Here is a 27771-nt window from a genome sequence, read left to right on the forward strand (position 1 = left end):
GATGAAAAGAGAAATTCAAGATATGTAACAAAAAATGCTTCTGGAAGGAATCACCAACCCTACCTTTAAGTTAATGTGTTTGTAAGCTGAGCGTAAAGCTTGAAGATCTCTCATGACTTACAATGGCAAACTGATAATGTTGTTGTTGTTCTGCTAATAGACCTAGCTTTCTTTTTTTTGGAGCTGCGTTTTTCATTTATGAATATACACCATAAATCTCCTCTACCCCCTCAACAAACTCTAAAGTACATATTTAAAAGGGTTGCTTGGAATTTTAACACATAGTGGTGTAAGTTACAGGCTAATGTTTTCAACAGACAGTACCAGTACCAGTACCAGTACCCAGCTTGCGCACCCAGGAACTGGCTAGATAAAGTGCTCCATTCAGCTATGATTGGAGGCAGTAACAAAAAATAAAAGGGGTATTATGGTGAACAAATGGGATTTAAAACATTGTAAATGTGTAAATATTCTGCTGAGTGTTGACATTGCCTTTTTTATACAACTTCACAGAAATGTTGGACTACAGCTTTGCCCTCAAGTTCCTGCAACTGACCATAGCACTAAACCGAAATTGCTGAGACCCCGTAACCCTGGAAAGAGGACGTTAACTGAGGTCATTGTGAAAAAGGTCTATAAGGGGAAAGGAAGCAAGAAGATGCTTTATCAGATATGGGAACAAAGTACAGCTGCTCTTTCCCCACATCTGCCCCCACTGGCCAGACACCTTAACAGCATATCCATCATCACCTCATTCTACATTTCTCTTTGCCTGTTAGTTTGGTGTTTTTTTTCCCCCATCTCTTAATCACACTGTGCACACAACCGACTCAGATCAAAGAGCAGCTTCAAAGCTAAAGGGATCCTCTCTCTTTGTACCACTCCCTCTCTCCTCGTTTCTCGACACTTCTCTTCAAACAGCTCAGTCGAGCCGGGTGCTGAGCAAGGCAATGTCTGCCTGAGCCAGGCCGTACCCTCTTCACCCTTTCCTTTCCCTTTATCTCGCTTAGACAGCTCTCAGCAGAGTGCCAGGGCCAGGTATCATTGAAAAACCACTGGGCTCCGAAGTAATGAAAGCACTGTGTCCAAGTCAAGGACCAGTAAGATCAGGAACACTAAGCAGGTGGGTATCTAAGGCCACAGAGAAAAGAAGCACCTTTCACCCACTACTGGTGTTTATCATGCTCTCAACACACACAGTTGCAGTATATACTGTATAAACCTTTAATACTACCTATTTTCAAGTACTTGATGTAAACAACGAGCAAACATATATCTCAGGAGAAGATGAAATCACCTATCCAGAGGACAGAATCTACAGTTTGTTGTCATCCAGCTAGAAGGTCGGAAGGTTACATCAGCCTTTTAGCTTGTGACTGTTTGGTTTAAGTCAGAAGATGCATCCGCATAGCAAGAACATACTCTTGTCTTTTGTCTGTTGTTCCTCTTGTTTGTTTCGTACCTTTTAGAGTTTTTAAACTCACCATTCCAGCTTCAACACTAACTGGCTTTACACTCCAATATGAGAGTTTTTCTCCCTCTGTAAAGCATTAACCGATTTTTTGACACATTAGTGAACATTTTGAAACAACAGGATCTTTTGGCACTTTGTCAAACTAGACCCACACAGATAGGGCTCTCTGTGCAAAGACATGAGCGGTGGTCGGGTGAGCTAACATCTCTACTGGCCAACTAGGGCTGGTATATCTGATTGGCACTTGATAAAATCAAAGATGAACCCCTAAACAGTTTTAATGTGTGATAGCATGCATGCAAAGTACACATAAAGTTGATAAAGTGTCTAAAGAGATACAGCCAGTGGATATATGATAAAGAGTTTTAGCCTACAGAAACCAATTACTCTCATTATCCACTGGCTGCTAGCTGTGACAGCCCCAGTGCAGGAAATATGCACTTGCTTCTAGCAGAAAAGTGAATTAGGCTAATTAATCAGCTGGATAGGCTGGGCCAGGATGGACACACAGAGCTGTTCACTTGATGAGCTGCTGCAAATATCTATGGGGTTCAGAGGAGCCCCTTCCTGTTTGCAAAGCTCAAATAGACATAAAGACAAACAAACAAATAAAAACAGTTTTGTACATTCACATACACTGATTGGCAAATATCAACCGGTACATACACAGATGACTTAACTGCTGAAAAAAGCCAGGGTGATTTAAGGTCATCTCCTACAATAAATACACTATAGACTTCATCTCTGTCATCTTCACTTTAGGTGCAAGCATGCTGGCTGAACTGTGACCTCCACACGTGCAGCTCCACTGACTGGGAGTTTTATGAGTTTCTGTACACTGCTGATTAGATAAAGAGCAGAGTTTTTGTCCATGTCATGTGAAGCATCGGTCCGAGGAGGGAAGGAGACATGGACTGTGGTCTCCTTTACTTCCACACCACTCTTCATGTCTGTTAAACAACAACGTTATGGGAGCCTGGGTGCAACTGAGAATATTCACATGTACAAATACAAAAATAAAAATCTGAGAAATCTGAATGCAAACTCAGCTGTCCAACATGAGAACCGCTCCTCTGCTTCTCTCCTTGTCATCTTCATTTCACACTCAGATGTATGTTTGTGAGTAGAGAGCAAATCTGTTTCTCCATCTGCCCTCACTGTCTTTGCACGAGTCTTCTTCATTACAAACACACACTCATGCACCCCCCACCCACAAACACACACACACACAACATACCATTTCCTCTCTAAAAGAAACCAGATAAAAGAATAATAAATACAAGCTATGCTGTTGCTTTCTCTGCTGATGTTCCTTCCTTATGCCATAATCAGATCCAGCTGCAGGGCATCTGTCTCAGACTGTGGACCCTTAGCTGACACCATCATGGAAGGAAAGAGGGAGAATTACAGTACAAACTAAAGCAGTTCTATGTCTGTCCGGCTGTGGATACAGATGTCCCGGGTCTGGTTTGTGGTTGTAGCTCCCACTATGAGAGGTAAGTAAAGCAGGACCTATTTGGGAGGTCCTGTAGAGATTATGGTCCTCTTTCTTTCTTTCTTTCTTTCTCTCTTTCAATAGGAGTCACTCTCAGCTCTCAAGGGACATGGCAGAGATGAGCTGCTCCACCTTATAGGCCAACCTCTGCTTCCTTGCTTGGTCATCCTGCTCCAGAGCTGCTGTGATCTGCGCAAAACATAAACTGTTGTTAAATAACAGACATAAGAGACACATCCTAGGATCACATCCTTATTGGCTTTGATACATTTCTTGAATTAGAATGCAGAGAAAATTGCTGTACGAGTGTCTGCTTCGGTGTTGAAAACCTACACTTACAAACCTATTTCTTTATAGAGTAGAGCATCTATTTTTAGGTTTACCAGAAAGAAAAATAAAAGAATCACATCACTGTCTTTGTCTTTGACAACATGGAGAAATACTTGTGTATTAGCCTTTTATCTTCTGAGCCCCGTCTTGTAAATTTGGCATTTTTCAAGTCAGGTTCAAAAGGGATTCAGACAGGCTCTCCTCTTCTTTCTATCATTTACTGTCTGACTTGTCACAATGAATCTTTGTCAGAGTGACACCAACATACACGGCAAAGGCCTTGCAAACATTGCAACAGGGGCCACCTGTCATCACCTTTGATATGGATGTCCATCCATTTTCCTCTGCTTATCCGGGACCGGGTCGCGGGGATATGGATGTCTGAATCCAAATACTGCAGCCTTTATTTCAACACACGAGTTCTGGTTTTCTACTGTGTATCTGCTAAAGTAGATCCATTTCACATCAAACTAATAATTCTAACAAATTGATAATTCAAACCAAATAATCCATTGACCCCTCTTACACAATGTAATTCAGAGGCAAGAGATAAATAATGAATAATAATGAGAGAAAGAGGTCGTCCACATTTTACAGTTTATCCATGTTGGATCACATTTTAGATTAAAAACAATCCATCACCTGTTTAATCTTTAATCACTTATTCATATTTAGGGTCACTCAGGGTCTGTGCCAGCAAAGGCATGAAAATACACAGCAATAAAAATATGAATCAAATATCAAGCATCCACTGCTGTAACAGAGTACATGTCTGGTTTTTTTTTTTGCTTTCAGAAATTTTATTATGCCATTTTAGTGCTAGAGTCTTTCTGTCCTACCTTCAGCCAATTAGTTTTTGTTGGATCTTACAGGACGATAGCTCTCCCACCTTTTATGCAGTAAAAACCGACTCATTGTCTGGATAACATGTCAGCAACATTCTTGTTCTCTTCTTTTTTGCATAGCATGACAAACCTTTGTGTGCTGCCCAGCTTCTATCTGCCCACCTACCATCTTCCACTCACCAGCTTAAGTGCTCTTAAAGGCTGGCAGCTACAAGCAGATTCCTCCTCCTCATCAGGCCTGATAGCAATCTATTATTAATCTGTAGAACTGTATGCAGGTGCAGTTCCTACTGCCATCTCCCAGATCCATTTAAGTTGGCTGCAGCCCTGGTCTGGTTGGCCTGACGCACAACCCTTTGTGAAGGACTAAGTAAGAACGAACAACTGCTAACGGTTTTATGCACTGCACTCTGGGAGACAGCACATGCTGCAGGAGTGATGGGGTAAAGGTGTAAAGTGTATGTGTGCAAAATGAGTGTGACTGAATATGTCTCTCTGCACGTGTGCATCTGACACACCTGCAGAGGCAGCAAAAGTGCATGAATGAGATTCATGGAGACCAAAGCAGACTAAATAATGGACACAAAAAGGGGAAGAGAAAGTAAGAGAGAGACGGGGAGAAAGAGAGGGAGAGATATTGTGGTCCAACATAAAGGTCAGGCCAATGCTTCCCAGAGGATGGGCTGACATTAGAAACAGAATGTCTCCCTAAATGCTCTCTCTTTCTCCTTCTTCCCTATCTTCCTCTCTTCGTGTGACCTGACATTGTGTATGCGTTGCCTGTCATTCTCCTCATGAGTGCCCCATATACTGTAACAGAAAACCCACTCCCACTCAGCACAGGCAAAAGGACAGAGCAGCATGCTGAGAGCTTGTAGACATTCATTTTCTGCTCCACAGATCAGACACACCACCTTGTTAAACTCAGGTTTCACTAGAGCTCTGGGCATTGGGGAAGTCTACTCAAGTGTCTGAGCTGACCTCACTAACCTTTGCCAGTTGTGAATAGTCTGGGAACAGCAAGAGCAAACTTGACTTACATTAAAGTGTGGGGCAAATTTGTGGCATGTCTTTCATTCAGTTCATGCTCACAATCTGCCTGTAATCAGCACCTGGTTCACTAAGGTGTAATGTGTAGAGAAAGAGAGACCAGAGCAGAATGGAGACCTGCCAGCCTCAAACAAGATCTTGGTGTACCACCCGCATGGCATTTCACAACACTTGTTAATGCATAAATATTACTTTATTTGATATTCAACCTGTAGATCCCTGGTGACTGGTGTCACTATGAGTAACATTATAGCAGACTACAGAATGCACAGTCGGAAGTCTGGGAATGTGGCGACATGACCATCTCTTCCCTAACTTTATAGGGATTTCTGCTGCATGTGCACTTCCCTTTTTTCAGCCCATGTGCCATAATGCTCATTATAATTACAGATTTGGCTGCAACATTTAATACTGTGAAAAGTCACGTTTAACTATATGGACAATATAACTTTGTCAACTTAATTAAATGGCTGGTGAACAAGCAAGCTAGTAAAATCACAGTGTCCTGAACATTTTATAGGAGTTCAAAGAACCAGCCTCACTTGAGGAACCAGCCAGGGGGAGTGAGAAGGGGGAGTGAGAGGGGTAAAATCAAGGTCAAGAGTGTCTGTTGAAATGACAATAATGGTACGCCCTCAAATGTGGTGCTACGATGGTGCCCAGGTTAGGTGTGTATGAGCAAATTCGTGTGTGTATGCAAGCATTACTAACCTCCTCACTGTACTTGCTAACATAAGAATAGATCTCATTGAGAGCACTCAGCATGTTGAATTCTGTAGAGTGGAGTCTGGCCTGTTCTGCCAAATAAGCATTCATGTCCTGGTCACTAATGGCTGGCAGCCGGTTGATGTCAGCATAGTACCTGGGGACACAGACAAGGAGCAACACTTGGCATCACTGCTACTGTTAGAGCATCACTGAGTCAGTGTAATAGCTCATCTGAGACCTATGTTCTTAATAATATCACTTTCACTAACAATGCATGTTTGCTAACAGTCCCACACAAAAGGTTTTCACAGAATCTCATTGAGAATTATGAATCCATTTTCTCAAAGGGAATACAAACAGATGTGACAGAGGGGATCAGAATGGTAGATAAAGTGACTGCATCGCTCCTACCTCTCTACCCAGCTCTTGTAATTGGGGATATCTTTAGCGTAGAGCAGCTTATTGGATGGGGAGTCTTTGCCTAAGCGGTGCTCTGAAGTGGAGCAAGAATCCATAAAAGTTTGAGCTACTACTGACAGACAGGCATCTGTGATGCTGCTCTTGTGGATGTCAAAGACAAACTGCGGGTTCTTGATCACGTTCACCCAGAAACGCAAAGGAAGGCTGGAAAAGACAGAAACCAGAAAATATGTAAGAGACAGAAAGATGTTCTCACTTAATCACTGAATTCTCTGAGATCAGCCTAAAAGCAGATTTGTCATGTGACATTAGAGAAGGCATGGCATGGTATAAAGGCTTACTGTATGTGATATCACTTTTGTGTCCTTACCAGTTGCTTTTCCACGTGTGGCGTACATCTGTGTCATGAATGCCATGTTTGTCTGCCTGCTCATCCAGGAAGTCAAACATGTATTTGATGGCCAGAGGTAGAGTGCTCCCCCTGTGAACCGTACTGAACAACGTCTCGAATAAGTCATCGACAAATTTTTGAAGTGTACCCTAGGTGAAAAAGAAGTGTACACAGAGATGAGTACAGGGCATGAGGTAAAGTCACAGAAAATGTAAAATAACTGAGAATGTGTGAACAATAGTTATGCTGATGCACATAAACGTATGGGAAAATAGTGCCGTATACCTTGGTAGCTAGCAGCCTGGTCAGATAAATTTCAGAGACCATCTTGCTACCGCGGTCTCCTTCCTTCTGGTCTCCGTGTTCGTGGTTCTTCACTAAGTGCCACACCTTCACACCACTTTCTAGATCAGGGGTGATCATGGGGGCACGCGAGCGGAGGCTATCGGGACTGCCCGTGTAGCGGAACGAAGAGTCTGTCCAGGGAAGAGAAAAACAAGAGAGCGATACAGAATTATCAGTAAGCCTAAATGATTGTGATTATGAAAGCTTCCCTTAGGTGCAGCATCATGTAAATTAAGCATACACCTAAAACAGCACACCCACACATACTCACACATACATATATACACACAGCCTCTCTCTCATCTCCCCTTTGTAACTCATTACAAAGCCAGATCCTCAGTGCTCCTCCTCCTCTAAGCCATGGTGTAAAAGAAACTGCGGTGTGGATAATTGCATAGAACAACACAATGAAAGTGACCCTGACACTGTGGTAGCCCTCCTGAAGCTGGAGGTGACACACCAGATGGGTGAAAGCTTGTCACTCTACATTAAAGACAGTGTGCAGGACAGAAGTATTTATAAAAGCAACTTATTTATTCCTCTCTGTCCTGAATGATTTGATTCTTTCCTTTCTTTCTACTCGTTTATTCTCTCATCCCTTTCCGTGGTTATACTGTATATTCCCGGCCTCACTGTCTGAGACATGGTTGTGCTTGGCTCCTCTTAAAAGCACTTATAATTGGCTCTTCCCTGCCATATTGTTCCAGCGCCATGTTGAAACCATCCCTGTCGCACGCTAATCAATGCATCAAAAGATCCCTAATTTGTTAAGTGCTGAAGCCACGCTCCTTCATCCATACATCCTCCTCTTCTCTGCTCTCCTGTTCCTGCCTCCTTGCTCTTTGCTCAGTCGGAAAAATGCTGGTTTCAGTTTCTAATTAGCCGGCCTCTAATCCTGGCAGCTGGCTCTCTGCAGATTCAGGATCTGAGGATCTCAATGAGGCTCTCTCTCTCACCTGGCTTCAAAGGCTGAGCTGAAAAACAAAGATTTCTCCTGCCAATACAGCCACAAACACCTTTCTAAAAAGACCAAGCTGCACCTCTGGAGAGGCCAATAGGGACCAGAGCCTCAGTAAGGGGGTCTCAATGTACTGTGGGTGTGTGCAGGGTGGAATGAGGTCCTAAATCCCATCTCAATCCAGTCACTGGTTTTCACTGCTCTGTTAATTCCTCATCCCCTCCAGCCTCCCTGTGCCCTTGGCCTTTTCACAGCTTCCTGAACTCTAAGGCCACAGCCCTTCCCACTTTCGCTGCAGTCCCCTGCTCCTGGACGCAGCCAGCAGGGTGTGCACAGTGTGCTCCAGCTGATTTTAAGGCTACATGGGTGGTGCTGGTAGTGTAAATTGAGTCAAGATGCTCAATGTTGAATGTTAAATTAGTATGAATCTATCAGCAGATGTCGAGATGCAGCTGTGCATGCTGTGCCAACACATGATTGATGAGGGATGGGCTCATGCCAGCAAAGCTTCTGCTTTCTATGCCATACACATCCGGCTCCAGTGCCTGAGCACCCATAAAAAAAAAACAACAACAAAAAAGTAGAAGCGTGAGAGAGTGTACAGTCTCTCGGTAGCTAATTGTAGTCAACAGATTAAAACATCCCACATAGCTAAGATTCAAATTCAATTTTATTTGTATAGCACCGAATCACAACAAAAGTCATCTCAGGACACTTTACAAAGTAAAGTCTAGACCTTACTGTTATCACTATTATAGAGGAAAACTTTGCCTCTGCCTCGACCAGTTGGGATGAGTGGACAGAGGAGAGAGAAGAGAAAAGAAAAGCAACATGACACAAGAAACACAACAACAAACAATCAAACACTGGGCAGGTTGCTGTGGCTGATGATTGAATAAGGCTGCGAAATCCTCTGCAGCAAAACAAAGTGCAGATCCCAACAGAACCAATCACTGTTTTGGAGCGAGTGGCTTTGTTCGCACCTGAAGCAACAACTAATAGGAGCAATGTTATAATGTGTCCTCACAGCAGCAAGACTACATCTGCATGGAATTTACTGTTGATTAACTGATGAATAAGTTTATAACTACATCTGTAATGACCTGATATATGATTGTATGATACTTTACAGTCAGTGTGAGTAATGTCAAGGCCACAACAAGGGCACAAAAAGAGCAATCTGGTTCATTGACTTACCATATCTGCTGATGGAGGTTCGCGATATGCTGGCTGATGTAGGGATGTTGTATGATGATGTCTGTTTTGGCACCAAAGCCACAACGCAGCGGTCTGACACCTGTGTGTGGAGACGCATGCGACATAAATATGCTTGCGTCATGTTGTTTTGGTGATTTCCACATCAGAATTAGAACACAGTATTCTAAAACTGTTTTTGTTCCTGAAAAATATTTATATCATAGTAGAGGGTTAAATATAGTACATGACGTCCTCGTGACTAATCCCATGAGCAAAACATAACCCAAACCTCTCAACAACCCACAGTCCCTTCCTGTCACATCCGAGCTCCCTGCTGTTCACCACCACAGCCCTGTGGCAGCAGAGCTGTACTCTGCAAAACCGTCATTGCCATCCTCTTCACAGACATTAGAGATGTGATGACAAGAGAGAGTCAGAAGGAAGGGAATGGGAGGCTGTCAGAAGGAAGGACACCGGTGCTGAATATCTCATCTCTGTACACTTAACACCCTTAAAGAAAACGGGGAACGCAGGTATAATAATAGCATTTTAGAGTAGCACGGAGTCGGAGTCAAAGAGAAAGACGAAGAGAAGAGCCTGGGTCATGAATAAGAGACAGACACTTAGGTTTGTCCTTTTTCCCTGTGCAGTTTATATTTACCAAGGGCTCTTGGCCTATTTGATGTACTCCAGTCACTTCAGATAAGCTGAGAAAAATAGATGCAAGCTACATGAGAAAGGATATCCTCCAACTCAGTTTCATAAAATGCTTCCTAAAGAGATCTTTCATAAGTCCTACAGGGTAATTCAACATGAAATAGCAGTTTAATTATAATTAATCTTAAAAATGCTAGTACTGTAGGTACACCAAACATCACATTTTAGAAAAACACAAAATACAGCAAACAGAACTCGAGGCTCTTTTCTGAAAGCCAAAACAACAAACAGCTTGTTGGCTGGCATTTACAGCCCACCCCAAGGAGGCATCTCTGCGGTGAAGAAAAAATGATGAGCCTCCAGTGGAGAAATAAACAAAAGGCAAATGCCAGGCTCCAAAAGGAATACCACAAATGATACACAGCTAAAAAGGCTATTTTTCTTTTCATTTGCTTTAGCAGGCGCTTTCCCATTCCTTAAGTTGCTTTATGTTGGGATGGACATTTAAAGGATTCTTCATCACCCTCATCTACTCTCATCTTCTCTCATTCTCATCCTCAAGCCTTTCTTCTATTCTTCCCAAGTTGATGTTAGCATCTGGCTTCCTGGAGAGACACCTGAAACTGAAGGAATCCTCTTAAAGATGTAGCTCTGGCACTCTGACCTCTTGGAGGACAATGAGAAATGGGCTTCGTAACCCCCACTGCCACCTACAAGTTGCCTTTTTGACTCTTCACTTTCCTTCTCATTTGTCTCTGCTCTCCTAAACCTCATTTATTTGGCCTCTCCATCCTATAGCTTCCTCCTGGCTGACACTGCAAGACCAACTCTAATACACAGACAGTGTGGACCTCCGTGAAGTTTCCACTATATGCACTATTCCTGTGATACATTTTCTCTCAGGAGCATGAAATAGCTTCTCTGCCTCCTTCTCTTTACGCCTCCCTCCATCTCTCTCTCACTGTTTTTTATGACTGAAAGAGAGGCTACAGCAGAGATGGGTCCTTGTGATAGAGTAAATGATTGAAGGTGTGCTGATTCGCCCTTCAGGGATAATCCAGTGTGGGGCTGATAGTGGGTAGGTGTGATAAGGGCTGTGGGCCCTGCCTGTGATAACACCTTCCATTAAACAGTGCAGAGCTGACCAGACAGTGTGGTCAACCTCTGCCTTTCTTTTCTCAGCCTTCCACACACAAGCCACAGCCCTGGTCCTAGCCTGACTCCGTTTGGTGTCCCATCTCTTCTGGACTCATGCCATCAGATCATGATGGTAATCATATCTGTCGACTGTGATCGGAAGCTTGGAAAAACATGGCTTGTGTGCATATGAGAAACTGGTGCCAGGAATAATGAAATGTGTAAGGGGCTACTACATGTTAATTTAACACTCTCTTGAATATCACACAGTGTCTTTGAAGGATTTAAGGCTAATTTGCAGGACTATCTGAGGGAATGAACTGAAGAATCAGTCTGAGGTCTTACTCCAGCAGTTGCTACTGGGGATACAGTATGAGTCATGGTGCCGTAGCACCGTACCATGTCTCACACTCTTTGCCAAATATATTTACTCAGACAATAGTGTTCCATCTAAAAACCTTCGCATTCTCATCTGACCAGGATGTATATTCAGGTTTTTATATGGACCAGTGAGCTGAGCCAGCCACAACACACTGTAGTAGTATCTGTCACATCTGGGGCAGTTCAAAATAGCTCAAAATGCCCCAAATGGTGTCTGCAAGGTAGGTAATAGGATCGAGCTGGCAGGCTCTCCTGGTGTGGTCATCGGTGTCAGCTCTCCCTGTTCCTTCACTGCAGAGGACAGTCGGAGGTCACCAGACTGCAGGGGAGAGATGTTTCCAAGCTGACTTTCCTCTTCATTTTGATGCAGTCTCACCCAAAGTGAGAGAGGGAGCAGTCTGCCCTTTACTGTCACTTATCTGCACTTTAATAATGTTTCTGACAAAGCACACACTGCCCATGTGTCCCCACAAATGGATGTGACAAACAAGTATTAATATTCTGGGAAAGCCACAGTCCACCTGTAATAAATCAACACTTCGTCAAATGTCATCAGTGTAATTACTCAAACTATGCACTGGCGAATACAGCATATGTCTGTTTGCAATTTGAATCATTGCAAATAAATTAAACAGGGTGACAACTTCAGTTTGTGATAATGTCCTCTTCATGAGCATTGTTAAAGTTCTGCTCTCTCCAGCTAACCAAAGTGACTCATGTCTGTGTCCATGCGTCTGTGGGACTCCTTGGAATTTCTGCTCACTGCGTGGACACCATCCAGCAGCACGGACGTTAACACTTACATATGTTAAGACGGCAGAGATGAAAGAGAGAAGAGAAGACAGAGAAAAAAGGTGTGATGAAAATCTTTGCTTTGACAAAGACAAAGATTGTGTATGTGTGTGTGCGCATGTACTAAGTGCATATATGAGTATCTTCTTCTGTCTTTATCATCTATGTAAGAAAGAGCATAAAAACATGCAGAAATAGTGGGAGTGGGTTGGGAAGGTGGAAGCTTAGTCCCCTGACTAGGAATTGAAGGTGCTGAAAAAAGATTCGGAACTCATTTTAAATGTGTGCATTTATGTTTTTAAAATTTTTTGTTCAATTTTAGAGTAGCAGGGAGCTGGGAAGATGTGTTTTTCCATATCCAGGTTATGTAAACCATTATTTCCCATGTGTGAGCGTTATGCATTTTAATGCATAAGGGAGAATTACGCTAGCAAAACTGGCGGTGATGTTCAGTTTCACTCTGCATATTTTGGGCCCCCTTTGAATATTTCTTCTTTACCACTTATCATTTTTTCCTCCAGCTTTTTCCTCACTCTGGGCCCTAATGAGCTGTGGTCTCTTGTTGTGATAGGCAGCCATATGTGCTGTCACATTTGCCAGAGCAGTAGCATGGTGTGTGACGCAAACACACACAAGCTCACACACAGGAGCCATTGCCAGCTCATCAAAACTGTAACGATGCACAAGTGTCTGTGTTATTCCATCCCACTCTCATCTCTCTCACCCCAGCAACTGCCCTGTTCCTTTACACTTCTTCTCTTTCTTCCTTTTTCTCTCCTTTCCTCTTCCCCCTTTCCCCCATGTTGCTCTGCAGCCTGTCAGTATCTCCTCTGAAGTTGTATAGTGTCAGGCCTTACATTCTGCACAGGGACCCTTAGATCCCTGATCAATAGCAGTCCTAAGATGTGCTATTGAGTAAGCAGATAAGTGAAGCAGCCACACGCATGTGTGCAGTGTAGCAACTCCCTTGGCTAATGATAGCAGACACACTGTGGCACAAAGAATTGCTAAACACAACAGAGGAGCCCATTATGGCATAGAAACAAACATACTGCAGCACTTCATCAAGGATTAAAGCACTGCAGAGATCAGACAAGAAGAGGTGCTCAGAGCAAGAGGCTCAGTGCCTGTTGGTAGGTGTGATGGAAAAAAGTTGCATCATCTGTGTGTGGAAAGATGGAGACAATGAGGGTGAGGACAGAAAGGAAGGTGACAAGGGAGGGAAGGGGAAAGAAACTGCCTGGTGCCAAGTCGTATGTGAAGGACACTGTGATGTGTCCCTCCTGTTAATGAGTTTTCCATCTGTTAAATGTTTCAGCTTGTTCTGCTGGGGAGTGAGTTGAGGCTGACCCCCCAGTGTGAGGGCTTGAGCCTTGCCAGACCTCATTACCACAGTCGACTTTTAGATGGAGCTGCATCTCCTTGGCCCCATGATCCTGATCTCCAGCCACAGCTGCATCACAGTTTACCGCCTCTTTCGTTCTCTGCTCTTCTCTCTGTTAAACAGGGGGCAACAGGTGGACCCTCAAATTGTAGGGTGTGTGAATCCCACTTCTACATATGAAGAGACAGAAGCAGGCAGTCACAGCACGACTAATCTTTTGCCCGTGTAGAACTCAGTGGAGCAGAAAGAGACAGAAAGAGAGATGCTGTCCTCCTGACTGGAGCAGCTTCCTCTCTCCAGGGAGGAGGAAGAAGTGCCGGCTGAGATGTTGAGATTTCATCTCTGCTGCCACCTGTACAGTAATTGTCCTCTACTCTGTGAGCCACTTGGATTACACCAGGCGCTGGCATGCAAATGAGGAACTGAAAATTGGCTGCCTATAAGTCAAGAGCAGGAAACATCAAAGTTTGGCGAAAGCTGCAGTACAATCTCTGCTATAAAAGCCTCAGCAGAAATTGAACTAAAATGAGCTTTTTCTTGGTTTATAAAAGTTCCAGAATTAAGGAGAACATTACACTAAAATCTTTTTGTTTACCTGGTAGTGCATGAGAGTGTTCAATCTCTTCCAGTCATTTTCTATCTTGGTGGTGATGTCTTCATCCTGCAACACCACACGAGCCATTCGTCCCTGGCGCCACTCTGAGGACACAAACATACACACGGTGAATTACATAATGCCTATGCAAACTATACACTGAACCACAAAGAATATTATTCTTAGTGTTAGGTATTTTTTAGTCAGATAGATATTGGTTAGGTACTTGATGTACCCGGTACTTCTTACCATACTGACTCTGAGAGACAAGCCAGTCCAAATAACTACAAAACAGTGCTGATTTATTCAAAGGATCACAGGTAAAATTAACATTACACGCTCAGGCATCTTGCACCTCCAACCTGCTCACAGGCAGATGAAAGATGAAAGACCCCTGAACCCACCAGGCCTATACATTATATCTGTTTTGGGCTAACCCCACTCTACACAGGAACGTCAAACCGTGACGTCACCTGATATGCCAGCTATGCAGCTGGCCAGAGCAGTAGTCAAAACATGGAGAAAATCCATGTGTGTGTGTGTGTTGATTAAGTGGTGTGTATCTAAAAACATTCTGGCAGGACATTCAGTGACATGTCCTGGTACTAAACAAAAGCAGATATTATGATTACGATTACGGTTAAACACATAATAATAATAATAATAATAATAATCATCCTGCCTGCTGACAATCAAACTTTTCTATCTAGTTATCCTTGCCCATGTGCACCCTGCTAAAATCTCATGACAATGACTAAGCGTTTAAACAGTCTAACTAGACATCCTGTCTCCACTAAACATTTCTTATACAACAAGTACCTAACCAATATCTATCTGACTAAAAAATACCTAACAATTGTTTCAGTGAAGAGGTTTGGCGACCCACATGTACTCATGAAGGTGTGTGTGTCTATGTTTTATGCAATGCGAGGCAATTGGGAACTGTGCTAAGATAAAAACAACTTCCACAGGACACAAAAACTCTTACAACACCTTTCTTTTAGACCTCATTTTCGTCTCTGTCGGTGGAACGTGGCTCCCAAAGAGAGCTCTCTACACACATTACCCAAATGAATAGATATCAGCAGCCGACGTTCTTGTTAGGCTCTCGGCATGTGTTCTCCTCTCACAGACTTGGACTGACATGCATCTTAATTAAACATTACACATGAACAATGTCAAGATGTATATGCATGCTTTAATTGGTAGTTGTGTTGTGGAGATGGTGTGCCATTAGCTCACGCAGCAGTTGGCCCATCAGGGTCCAAAAGAGGAGAGGAACAGAGCAGACAAGATGGGAAGAAAGGGTGAACTTTGAGAAAATCACCTCCTTTCAAAAGTAAAAAATAGGAAGCAAGGGGAAACAGGTGGAGGCTATAAGCAGTATAGCCTGACGGCTCATTGCGGGGTAATGAAATGATAATATGGTTGCTGACAGGGAAGTGGACAACCATTGTGGCTCTCATGCTGGGAGTGATCATTGATTTTCTCCTCTGTTGACTGGGTTTTATTACTTTGCGCCTCTGCCAGGTGACTACATGACATCCCCGCTTGGCACACCATCCTCTGTCTAATCTAAAACTATCTAACCTACATTCAGCTCTGCTGAATGTAGGTTAGACTCAAGGAATCAGTGAAGGGGTAAGACATAAACAAAAGAGAACAAGATTGAAAATGTTCACAGGGCCACACTGTAGAGCGAGAGATGATTTGCACCAAGGAGAGGGAGGCTTTTGTTCGCTATGCCCATGTGAAATGAGAGAAAATGAGAGGTACAGAGCAATGGGAGGTGAGGTATGGGTGAGGTGAGGATGGAAGCAGCAGACTGCGTGGGAGTGGAGCCCAGCTCAATGCTGGTGAGCCTGTCTGTTAGCTCTTACCTGGGTCAGTCAGACAACCATGTCACACACACACAAAGATATACACACTTCTCTGTCTCAATCTACAGTGTCTTACTGGCACTACAGGGAGGCAAAAGCAACCAGACGGTGAGATGCATCACACACTATCAGTCATTTTGTTAGAGGGCCTGGCAGCAGCACAGTGAGGCTGGCTGGGCTGTGGGAACACAGCTTTTATCCCACTAATGCACTGATAATCTGTACCCATGGCTAGGTTTCCACTCACTGGTGCATTAATCTGTGGTATGAAGGACTTTACACCTGTCAGCTGCATCTACGAGTATTTGGATTGTATGTATGTGGGTGTCTGTGCGTACAGAGGTGCAGGTTTGTGCCATACCAAGATCCATGTCCACAGCACGTGGTCGCTGAGAATAGGGCATGTTCTTGTAAACTGCATCTAGTATCTTCTCCTTTACTTGGGTGATGGTGTCACAGTTCAGCACCTTTACTGGAATCTCTGGACTGTTTTCATTGTCTGGGTTCACACAGTTCAGGATCTGGATTGTACACATGAGGAGAAGAGGAGAGACCAAGAGAGAGAAATCACTGAAGGAAATGGGGGAGCAGAGGAAGAGGCTGGAGAATGTTCTCTTACTGCCTGGACTCAGGTCTAGCTTGAGGCTTTACCCATATTAGAGTCTCCTTGGAGCATAGCAGGAGCTTTGAGAAACCATTTCCGCTCTCGCTAGCATCCTAAAATCTAATTTCACACCTTCGGTGGGACACCAATTTCCAGCTCTGCTGGGGCATTAGCACGTAATGAGCCAAATTCCCAGTCAGGGCAATCAGCGCGTTGTCATGTCACATGCTGGCTGTGTGAGTGCTTTTTCCATGTGTTCATGTGTGTGTGTACATGTGGAAGGTCTGTTAGATCTGTGTTTCAATCTTCACAGCTACCTGCCCTGATGTTGGACCAACACTGGAGCCTGTGGGCTCATTAGTTAATTTTATTCCCAACAGGAAGGGACAAACCCAACACAGCTACGCCATCTAACAGTGGTTTATGGTGAAAAAAAAAAAGTAACAAAGAAGCAAAGTTAAGAAATGTGAAAATTACACGATATAATTTCTGTTGGCTCACTCTTATACCAAAAATAACAGTGTTGGCTTTGTATGTGTGTGTGTGTCTCAGCTGGGAAGCATTTGAACTAAAAGTAAGCAATTTCTGAGTCAACAGCTGCATGTATGGTACAGTACATACCTCACAGTTCTACCTGTACAATATGTTTGTGTATATCTGAGATCCTCTGTGTGCCTCATGAGGGGGTTTTCCATTACAGGAGCCTACCGAAAGGTGTTGCACCAAGTTCAAAGTGTTTATTTGTCATATGCACAGTTAGGAAACGTGTTTCCCTGTACAATGAAATTCTTACTTTGCCGTCCACATCAATGCCACAAAATACTAATGAAATATAAAGTAGATAAATAAGGCACTTTAAGCAGCAAATGCAGCAATATAATAAGAAATATATAAGAATATAACAGAGAATGTATGCTGCATGGGAGCAGCATGTGCAGGAGTCAACAGTCAGTGTGCAATTATGCATGTGCAAACTGAGAATGTAAACAATAAGTAACAGGTTCCGTGTTTGTTTCCACTACACTTGGTCCACTTTGGAGGTGCGTTCTGGGAGGTAAATTTCGGCACCCCTCTAGAGGCAGTACTAAAATCAAGTACCAGGACTGGGCAGGGGGAAGGGGTGCGTGCACGCACGGCAGTTGCTGGTGATTGGGTAAATGTCCGTGTCTTTCTTCCCTCAAGCATTAGCATTACAAGCACTGTGTGTAATCACACAGCTGACTGCGTGTGTGAGAGAGGAGCAGCCCCTCCCTCCTCTAAACAGAGACCGACAGAGAAAAAATATAATGGAAAAAACAAACCAGGACGGTCTGCGTCAACCCTGGAGGCTATGCTTGGTGATGGTTAAGGGAAGTAGGGGATATAACGCTCGTTAGGTTCCGATAGTGGAAAAGCAGCAATGCAGAGTGACATACCAGGGTTTTGTACTCAATCTGCTGGCGGATGAGCTTGTCTTCACTCAAAGAGTAGCGGGCCTCTCCAGTGATGGCATCAATGGGCCCCTTTTCCATCTGCTGCTTGATGGCGCAGTACAGCATAAAGAGAGGCTCCCCAGCACACTCCTATCAGCATAGACACAGACAGACCAACCAGCAGATTCACACATGAGAGAACAGTACAAACACAGAAAACCTAAAAACCAAATTCAATAGACTGAAAACATTTCCAAACCCACATACTGTACAAATCTCACAATGTCCAGTCACACATTTTAAAAATAAGATACACAAGATAAGCTTGTGCTTGTACAGTATGTGTAAATACATACTCATACAAGCACACACTACAGGTTTTGCTTGGTGCACTAACCTTCAGAAACTTGTGAAGGAGGAAGGCAAACCAGTTTGTAAGCATCTTTTCTGCAACTGACTCTGTTCTGAAATGACATTAGAAAACAGGAAATATAAAATGTCACTCCATTCTTTCTCTTGATATCCCCCAAACCCTTTGCTGAGAGAAGTGTTCTATAATTTACTGGGTTATGTCCAAGATCCTGGCTGGGTGCATCTCGCTGGTGTAACAGTGTGGTCACAGTGAGTGAAGAGAAGAGAGCGGAGCGGCAAGAGGGCATTTGTGTGTGTGTGTGTGCACATGTTAAAAAACATGTGCCACTGACTCTGCGCTGATGTGAGTGTGACTGAATGCGTGTGTGCGTGTATTCATGTGTGGCTGAACACAGCGGGACATCAGCAGCTGTGACAAGCCTCAGCTGTTGAGAGAGATGAGTGCTGTCACAGGCAGGTAATGCCTGATCACAGCCAAAACGATCTCCTCCCCACTCATTTCCTCTCTCCCCTACCTCCTCTCCCTTCCCAGTCAATCGCACATGGAGGTACAGCTTGCTGCTGGGCTTGATTGGGCATGAAAACACACAAGTGTGCAACGACCTTGCGACTATTTCCACCCCAGAGCACAGGTGAGGACTGTACATATCTCTTCTGTGGTTCCTTCTCATATCTTTATCTGAATGCCAGATAAACATCCCCCCTCTGCTTCGTTAGCACCATCATGGAACAGTAAAACAAGTTAGACTTTAAAAATGGCAGAATACCAAACAGCCAGGTGGGAATGGTTAACAAGAGCGAAGCAAAGATGAAAGGGTTAGTTCTGTGCAGCTCATGTGGACAAGCACCTGAGGTGAATAGCAACAACAAGCTCTCACCTCATCTGGTAAAAACACTTCTGCCCTGCTCTTTCGCCTTCTCAGTTTGACTGCTGCACAAGCCTGCATGCACACTGAATTAAAAAAACAGCAATACCGAGCTGTTGTGGGTTTGAAATGGATTGTTCTGCCAGCCAGCTTTTGGTCCACACCATTATCACTAACTATAACTAGTCCTAACATAGCTGCTACATGCACTTAGCATGCCATGGTTAAGTGCCCCACAGACTGCACAGCTTGTGACTGTCACCTGGCTGTGATCACTCCCTGTCAGTTTGTACAGCATTGCCAAGTTAAACAGCAATGCATCGAAAAAAAGAGCCTCTTAATGTAGCAGGAAATGACTGTGATTACTCTGGTGGATATGATAGAGGGACCTTATAGTACACTGTGCTGAACTGGGGATTAGCAGGAATTGAAGCAGCCAGGTATTAAAGACAAGGAAGAAAGCTTCTATCTCCCCACAGCTACATAGTGCTAGGGATGATTATACCTATTCAGGCTCTGAATGGACCTAAAGGGAGATTATGGCTATTATAGAGATAATTGTGTTAAGCTGTGTTTGAGGGCTATAAGCATGAGCCTGGGACCGAAACAGAAGTCCCAGGAGGACAGACTGAATCAGGGGAGGTTACAACAGCTACCATTTCAGTCACTGACACAAGAAAAAGTCAGTCATTCTATCTTTCCCATTAATCTGAGCACGACTGAGATTTGTCTCTTTTTCTTTTTCATGTGAAAATATAGATCTTCCCTCCAGCTGCAGGACAGAGGAGCAGGGGTTATATTTTGTTTTGAATGGTGTGCGGCTGAGTTGTCATCTACTGTGTCTGGAGGCTTTACGTCTGTGAATGAGACTGCTGGCCAGTCTAATGGCAGCTCGTGGAGAGGATGGAGAGCTGGGTGACAGCCTGTTTGAAGTGTGATGTGCCAGCAGGGGAGAAAGATGTAGATTAGTTCACACAGTATCACCTACAGGACGAGAGAGTAAACATAGCTGAGAGCTGAAAGAACTACACGCTTCCGTCTGTGTGTGTTTGTCACAGCAACCTCTTTGGTGGCACACACACACATGCACACAAGCTTTATGCTTCTTTCCTTGTTGGCATTCAGACATATACAAACATAGAGGTGACGGTATGCATTCATAAAGAAAGGGAAAGACGCATGCAGTATTTACAAGCTCAACCTCGCAATGCTGCACAACAAAAAGTCTTCAGTCAACAACATAATAAGGAGCCACTCTGAGGGCCTGAGGCCATATTTTCACACAGAATAAACCTAAATAAATTGTGGATTTTTGGACAATACCCCAAATCCCTCTGTAATTGCCCTCCTTCTTCTACAAATATTCATCTCCCCTGGCCCCCACTGACTCACCATGTGCCCCTCCCAGCTTGAATAAGACTTGAGTGTGTTAGAAGTTAATGGAACCTATTAAGCATTTTAATAAGATCAGCAAGTCCTGAAGTAGGAAGTCAAATAAAGCCTTCTGTGCGGAGGCTGTGCTGACTTCCCCTTAATATCTTTCCTTTTGAATGTTGGGGGAGGACTTTGTTCTCCTCCTCCTCCTTTCCTTCTTGTCCTCCTCATCATCTGCCCCCACTTCCTTCTTTCTATTAAATGAGTTTCATTAATGAACATCAGGATTTCATTATGCCACATAGTGTTTAAGAGGGGCCTTGCATCCCCCTCATCTCTCTCATCTCTGGTCTCCTAATGGCAGCTTGGGTGGGGGGGCTATATTAGCAGGCAGTGGAATGTCTTTCAATGAAACTAATGCCAAACACAATACTCGCATTCTCAATAATGCTGTACTCCATGGCTCTGCATGGGCGGAAATCTCATTACGGAAATGCTGAGGAGAAAAATAATACAAGATTGAAAAGTCTCAAGGTGATTGAAGCAATGTTCTGTGATTCCATTAAAAGAACATTACAAAGAAGAGAAAGAGGAAGAAACTGTGTAAAGAGGGTGGCTGTGAAAAAAAAAGTTAAGAAGAAGATGGAGAGACTGGAGAATAGAGCTGAATGTAAAAAAGAAGTGGGTGGATGTTCAAGGATAGTCTGGTAGATGTCATCAAACACCAGCTTCAGTAATTATGGACAGACATAAAGAGAGGACAATGCTGTGGAATGACAACATACATGACGAGAGAGGCAGGACAGAGCAGGGAGGTAGAGCACTGACAGAGAAAGAGAGAAACTGAGTATAGGAACATCTTTCACTAATGGCGCATAATACAATCCAAACACCATGAGCTGCAGCATCCGTTCCACTTAGGCACTGGAAATTGAGGAAATCAAGCACACTGCCAAAGCTTACATACTACTTTCAAAAGGCTTTTAAGAGAATGTAAGTGTCTGTGAGCTAAAATCCTTCCATATCAAGACAAAAGTATCTCAGATCTTTAAATACCAAAGAGAGCAGAGTTTCTTTGAAAATAACACCTCACAAGAGCCTGAGTGCACAAACATGATTCCAGGAGCTACTGGATAGCTACTCTACAAAAGCCAAAATACTGTGCATGTTGTGGTTTGTTTTCACTGAACTGATATAATGAATGGTGAAATGAGATCTAGCCCTTGGTTGAGCATGACAGGAACAAGAAGCCAATATGTTCAGATTAGTTCTGTCTTATTCGCTTGTTAGCACTTTGAACTGCATTAACCTATACAAAAGGTGATACTGTATACAAATAAAGTTTGACTGATAAGATTTTATTGACTACAGACTAAGTTTGTCTAATAAATGTCCTTCCCAATAAAGTGTTGATAGTACATCAGCAATTAAACCCTCAAAAACTAAAAAGATAAAGGTAGTGTTGATGTTAATATTTATTGACTATAGACTAAGTCTGTCTAATAAATGTGCCTCCCAATAAAGTGTTGATAGTACATCAACAATTAAAAGATAAAGGTAGTGTTGATGTTAATCAGAGAACAAGTTTACATGTAGCATCTTTATTGTGTAGCTAAAAATAATCCTTAATAAAAACTTGTTAAAATCTGACACTGCCCAGGTTTTTAGGAAGGATTGCCAAAAGAATATATGTATTTATCACCTGATTTTTTAAATATTTACTTACATCTTCATTGATTGACCTAGAGAAGCTCTGTTGGTTTGATCTTAACATGGCTTTTACACAATATGGTCAGACTCATTCTTTAACAAACAATCATTTAGTTCCACTGTGCACATACATCTTCTCTGCGCCTGTATAGAAAAGCACAGCAGCTGAGCAGTGAAGGAAGCAAAGTTCTTCATAACTGCAGGATGTCTGGGGATGCACTTTCAACCCACTGTAATATAAATGAGAACAGGAAGCACAGCGGGTTGGGTAACCTGCAGGTCCTACCTGGTGGCTCTTTCCTTTGTAAAGCTCACTAATAATTCATTTAGAACAACAAATAGAGGCCATTCGAATACAGTCAAGACAGCTTTATTCATATACTACAGTATATTCTAACAGAAATAACTTGCAGAAGTTCTCAGATGACAACGGTCACTGGTCTCATCCGTGATGGGGACAAATCGGTGTACAGACAGGAAGTGGAACAGCTGGCCCTGTGGTAGCAGCAGCCTGGAGCTGAACCCGCTCAAAACAGTGGAGATGACAGTAGACTTTAGGAGGATGCCCCCCAACCCTACCCCCACTCACCATACACAGTAGCACTGTATCAGCAGTGGAGTCCTTCAAGCTCCTGGGCTCCACTGTTTCCCAGGACATGACGTGAACATCCAACATCAGCACCATCACAAAGAAGGCACAGCAGAGGATGTACTTCCTGCACCAGCTCAGGAAGTTCAATCTGCCCCAGTTCTACAGAGGAATCATCGAGTCTGTTCTCTGCACCTCCATTACTGTCTAGTCTGGCTCAGCTGCCAAACAGGACAGGAACAGACTCCAGCGGTCAGTTCAGATGGTAAAAAAGATTATCAGGACATTCTGAGTCTGATAACTAGCAGACAAACACACAGTGAACAGATAGATACATCTGGACACCATAAAGAAGCACAAGGATCTTCTTACCACCTGCTAATTCACAAATACCAGGAAGCAGAGGGGGGTCTTAGCCAGCATAATAGCAAGCATTTCACTATCCCATTATGTGTGATAATAGACTGAAGAGAGCTGATATAAAAGACAACTGAATGGGAAAATGGAAACAAAGCGCAGCCCAGCAGCCTCACTCTGCACCCTGCACAAACACAATTACCACTTGGAGATGTGCTCAATTTGAATCATTGAAACGTGTGTGAGTCCACTGGCTGGTTTGACTGTCAGCTTTTCTCTAAATAGGGGATGAGGAAGACATCAACAGGAAAGAGCCATATCAAATTAATAATCCCTTAAATTCTTCAGAAAAATGGGCAATGAAATGGAAAAACTATCGGACATTTAGCCCTCCAGGCTGCGACGGCAGGACCCAAGGATTACGTACCACTGTGTTCCATAAGAGAGAGGATAAAAAAAAGCTTGGAGGTGACGTGGGGCCCTGCTGTCATGTGAAATAACAGCTTAATCCAACTCCATTTGACGCTGCGTTGCTTTAGTCTCTGTCTTTCAGGCTCTGTTTGTGTATGTGCACGGTCTGGCACTTATTCACCCTGGCTATTAATGTGGATTTTTCAAATACAGACACTAAGGGAACATTATCGTCAGAAACAAGGTGTTGTTTGAAAGTATAGCAGCTGCCTGCTCTCACTGACTCTGCATATTAGTCATGTAAACCGAACCACATTCACAGAGCAGTCAAGCTTTCAGAAAATTAGGTCACAGTGACTACGCTTTGTACACTGTAACTTTTGAGATGTCTATTCTTTGTCCGTCCTTTAACCTATAGAGCTGCCAAAGCAGCTGAGGACACTCGGGCAAGGACTTAGCAGGTGTTTAAAGTTTTAGGACATCAACCCAACTCCAACGGAAAACAATGTACACTGGAGACACACAGAGGAAATAAATGTTTTATAAGGAGCCTGGAGGATAAATGAGACTGACACTGGCAATGAGAGAGAGCAGGAGGAGAGACAGCAAGAGAGGGAGAGTGTGGAACTGTGCAGAGAATTCAGATGTTTCTCATGACATGAAGCGTGCACAGCATTTATCGTAGCATACTGTAGATGTACCGTAGCACTCACTACAAGCCTTATTTTGTTAAATGGCTACATGAGAACATGGGGGGAAATCAGAGTGCATCCAAGACTAAATGGGGAAGAACACACAGATCAATTCATACCATCTGTCTAAATGTACATCCTCCTAGAGTCCTGCACTTCTTTATATGCTTCAAAATGAGAAGTGTGTTATCATTATCTGCATAACTATCCTCTGTGGACCAGAACAGCTACATGGTCATACAGTTTTCTTATTCTTTTTTTTTTTACAAAAATGAATCAAACATCTGAAACAGTTTGGTAATACATACAGTATTACTGGGGTTTAAGGCATTTTATTTATGATTTTGTATATTATTAAAGAGGCTTTCATTTGTTATAGTGTGGATGCTGAGTAAGCATCCACACTATTGTTATCCTGCTCTTTATTTATTATTCTTCCATATGTTTTTTGGCACTCAGCTTCTCCCACATACAGTACCATTCAAACATCAAAATGTTCAGCTTTTTAAGGACATTATGGTGTCTATTTGACTTTTTTTTTAAACTTTTATACTTAAGCTTTTTCCAACATTTTTTATAATGAAAGTCAATGGGAGAATTTTCAAATCTTCCTCCTCTTTCAGCCCTAATAGCTCCAGCATATTTTCAGCTAGAAAAACCATTCAACCTTTAAACAAGTCAGGACAAGTTCAGCTATTTATCTTGTATTCAGCTTTTTGATATCTTTTACAGTTTTTGAATTATCGCAGTTTACGTTTTATGTTGATTTTGGACATTTCTCAGCCTCTCCTTTCATTTGAATGGGGAGAGCTAGAGTGTGAGTGATGTCCTACAGCCTTTTTACAATTTTCCAGCTTGTTTTCTGCTCTTATTCTGGTTTTTGAATGAAGTGGCAACTTCAACAGTGAGTGCTGCCTCAGTCTGACTGACATTGTAATAGTCACCTCGAAGCAAAAGTGAAGGCTATTTGAAAATTGCCACAGTTCCTTTGTTTTATGGAATATCTTCACATAGAGGTGATCAGTCTGTTTGTTGACGCCTCCTGCTGTTCATAGTGAAGTGTTTTTTGATAGAACTTATACTTTTTCTTCTTTTGTCTATTTTGTGAAGCCCATGTTTCACTGAAATCTGCTGGAGTGTCCTCAAACTGCTGAGCCACCTAATTATCCACCTGCTACTTTTGGTCGCCCATTTCTCCCCTCCACTCTCTGTTAATTGACACGCAGTCAGTCAGGATCTGCGTGAACTGAGTGTCTTGTCAGACCCCATTTTTATGATATACTATAGTAAGGTATATTTTTCAGGTCGCACTGTGACGCATTTTCACGACATACTCTAGTAAGGCACTTTTTTCGGGAGGTGGTCGGGTCCCATTTTTACCACATACTATATAGTAAGGCACATTTTTTAGGAGAGGCTCCATATTGCCACCGTTCTGGTTTCAGCAGGCTCCTTATTTCAGGGTTCACTTAGCCATGTAGTCACAACGTTTTGATTAATTACTCTGACTGACTTTTTTACTCATGTGAATCCTGAAACCAGCAAGCTGGAGACACATAGATATATAGAATATATAGACATAATATATACATGTTGCTATTAATTTTTCAGCAATCAGCTTCCACATGGTCTAGTTACCTTATGCTATCTCATTCATCTTCTTATTCATTTAAACATCAAAATAGCAACATAATGTGTAATTTTATTTGCTAAATCGTTTTTCTTTGCTGACTTTGTTGAAAGGTGTTCATTTTAAAACTAATTCATAAAGAATAATGGTTTGATGCATAATTTGATGCATTACTTTTAAATATAGCAGGCAACCACTGAACCAGGCCCTAATTTGCTAAAGGGTAATATCGCTGTATCTTGTGTTACCTGCGCAGCAGCAGTTTGGGGTGGTTCTTGCTCTCCAGGTTGCGATCGATGAGGTCTGACAGCAGGTGTTTAAGGACGTCCGTGGCGTACTCCAATCGCCCCTGCAGGGCCGTCATGATAAGTGAGGCCACGTTTCCACGGTCCCTCATGGAGAAAGAACGCTGCATTTCCAGTGTTCGGATGAAGGTGAGCAGGAACACTTTGTTGTTGATGAGCTGACCAAACAGCTTCAGGGCCTTCTCCACATTTTGCTGGCCATTACCTGACACCTGGACAGAAGAGGTAGGGAGATCAATGTGTATTTGCAGCATTAATTTGAATAGTAATGAGTTCAGTTGTGTTTTGAAAAGGATTACTTGTCTTCCACCCTGGACTTCCACCCTGATGCTGTGTCACACAAGATAAAGATTTTTCCAAAGGGACCAAAGCCCTCACTCATGTTTCATTTCAGGCAGACACAAGTTCCCGCTCATGGTGAGTAACTGAGAAGATCTTAATCAATTATTGAGGAGGGTCTGTTAAAAAGCATTGTACCCTGAGTTAGATGCCATTTCACTTTCAAGTCAAATGTCAAATAACTTGCCAGGGTAAGAGGATCCCAAAGCAACACAGCTCACTTTCTTTGTATCTGTCTGAGTACACAACACTGTTCTTCTGGATAGCTACAGTAATTTGGGTCATTTTGATAGGAACACAAATGCATAGCTTGTTACAGAACATCGCTGTACTAAAAGGTGAAGAGACGTTGCCTTTGACAACAGCTCACAGGGCTAGTCGGACCTGAGCCATGCCCTCTCTACCTAACCATATCCAATAAACCAATAAACCAATAAACCAATCCCATCCCAGCCAACAAACTGCTAATAGAAAGGTGGACCTCTCTCATGGTAATTCTGTTTTCACTGATAGTGGATAATGCTTGCTTCCAGGCACCCTGACAGTTCAGTGGTTTCAGCAGACCATCATACACTCTTTTCATGTGCGACACTGAATCTGACCCTTGACATTTGGCCGGGCCCCCCCCCCCCCTTTTTGTCTCCCCTGTTTCCTCTTTGCATCTCTGCAACTCACTGTATAATAAAGCTCCCCTCCCCCCTGAATAAAATTTTACCAACACTACTCTGGCTCCATATAAAGGAGCAAAAAGTGTTAACCAGCCAGTTTTACCTCAGTGGAGGCCTGTCGAAGGACAGGGAATTACTCAGTTCATTACTCTTCTTACTGCAGCCAGTGGTGGATGAAATAGCCATGTGCTGGGACCCTGTTTTCCATGAGGGAGCTTGCATGTGAGGTGCATATGTGTGTGTGAATATATGCTGCCCAGTATGATTGGTTAAATGTGTGTGAGACCAGAGGGTAGAAAGGATAAGTGGCACACTGGTATCCTTTCCCCCTCTAGCACTTTGGAGGTTACCCTGCAGGAGGAGTGGCAAAGGCAAACATACTCTACCACTCACTATTTTTACC

At 43.1% G+C, this 27771-nt stretch overlaps 1 protein-coding gene across 1 annotated transcript in view; it reads right to left on the minus strand.

Moving 5' to 3' along the window:
• Positions 1-1476: 1476 nt before the first annotated feature.
• Positions 1477-27771, minus strand: part of plxna2 (plexin A2) — a 160649-nt gene continuing 134354 nt past the window's right edge. Inside the window, exons 23-33 of the mRNA XM_020617764.1 lie at positions 26305-26573; positions 18453-18519; positions 18059-18205; positions 16401-16560; positions 14160-14263; positions 9214-9313; positions 6999-7189; positions 6693-6862; positions 6314-6526; positions 5906-6056; positions 1477-3158 (exon numbers count right to left, since the gene is read on the minus strand). Of these exons, the coding sequence (XP_020473420.1) occupies positions 3063-3158; positions 5906-6056; positions 6314-6526; positions 6693-6862; positions 6999-7189; positions 9214-9313; positions 14160-14263; positions 16401-16560; positions 18059-18205; positions 18453-18519; positions 26305-26573 (1668 nt within the window). The 3' untranslated portion in view covers positions 1477-3062. The remainder of the gene's footprint in view (positions 3159-5905; positions 6057-6313; positions 6527-6692; positions 6863-6998; positions 7190-9213; positions 9314-14159; positions 14264-16400; positions 16561-18058; positions 18206-18452; positions 18520-26304; positions 26574-27771) is intronic.

This window comes from Monopterus albus, unplaced genomic scaffold, assembly GCF_001952655.1.
Source record: "Monopterus albus unplaced genomic scaffold, M_albus_1.0 scaffold194.1, whole genome shotgun sequence".
Lineage (NCBI taxonomy): Eukaryota > Metazoa > Chordata > Actinopteri > Synbranchiformes > Synbranchidae > Monopterus > Monopterus albus.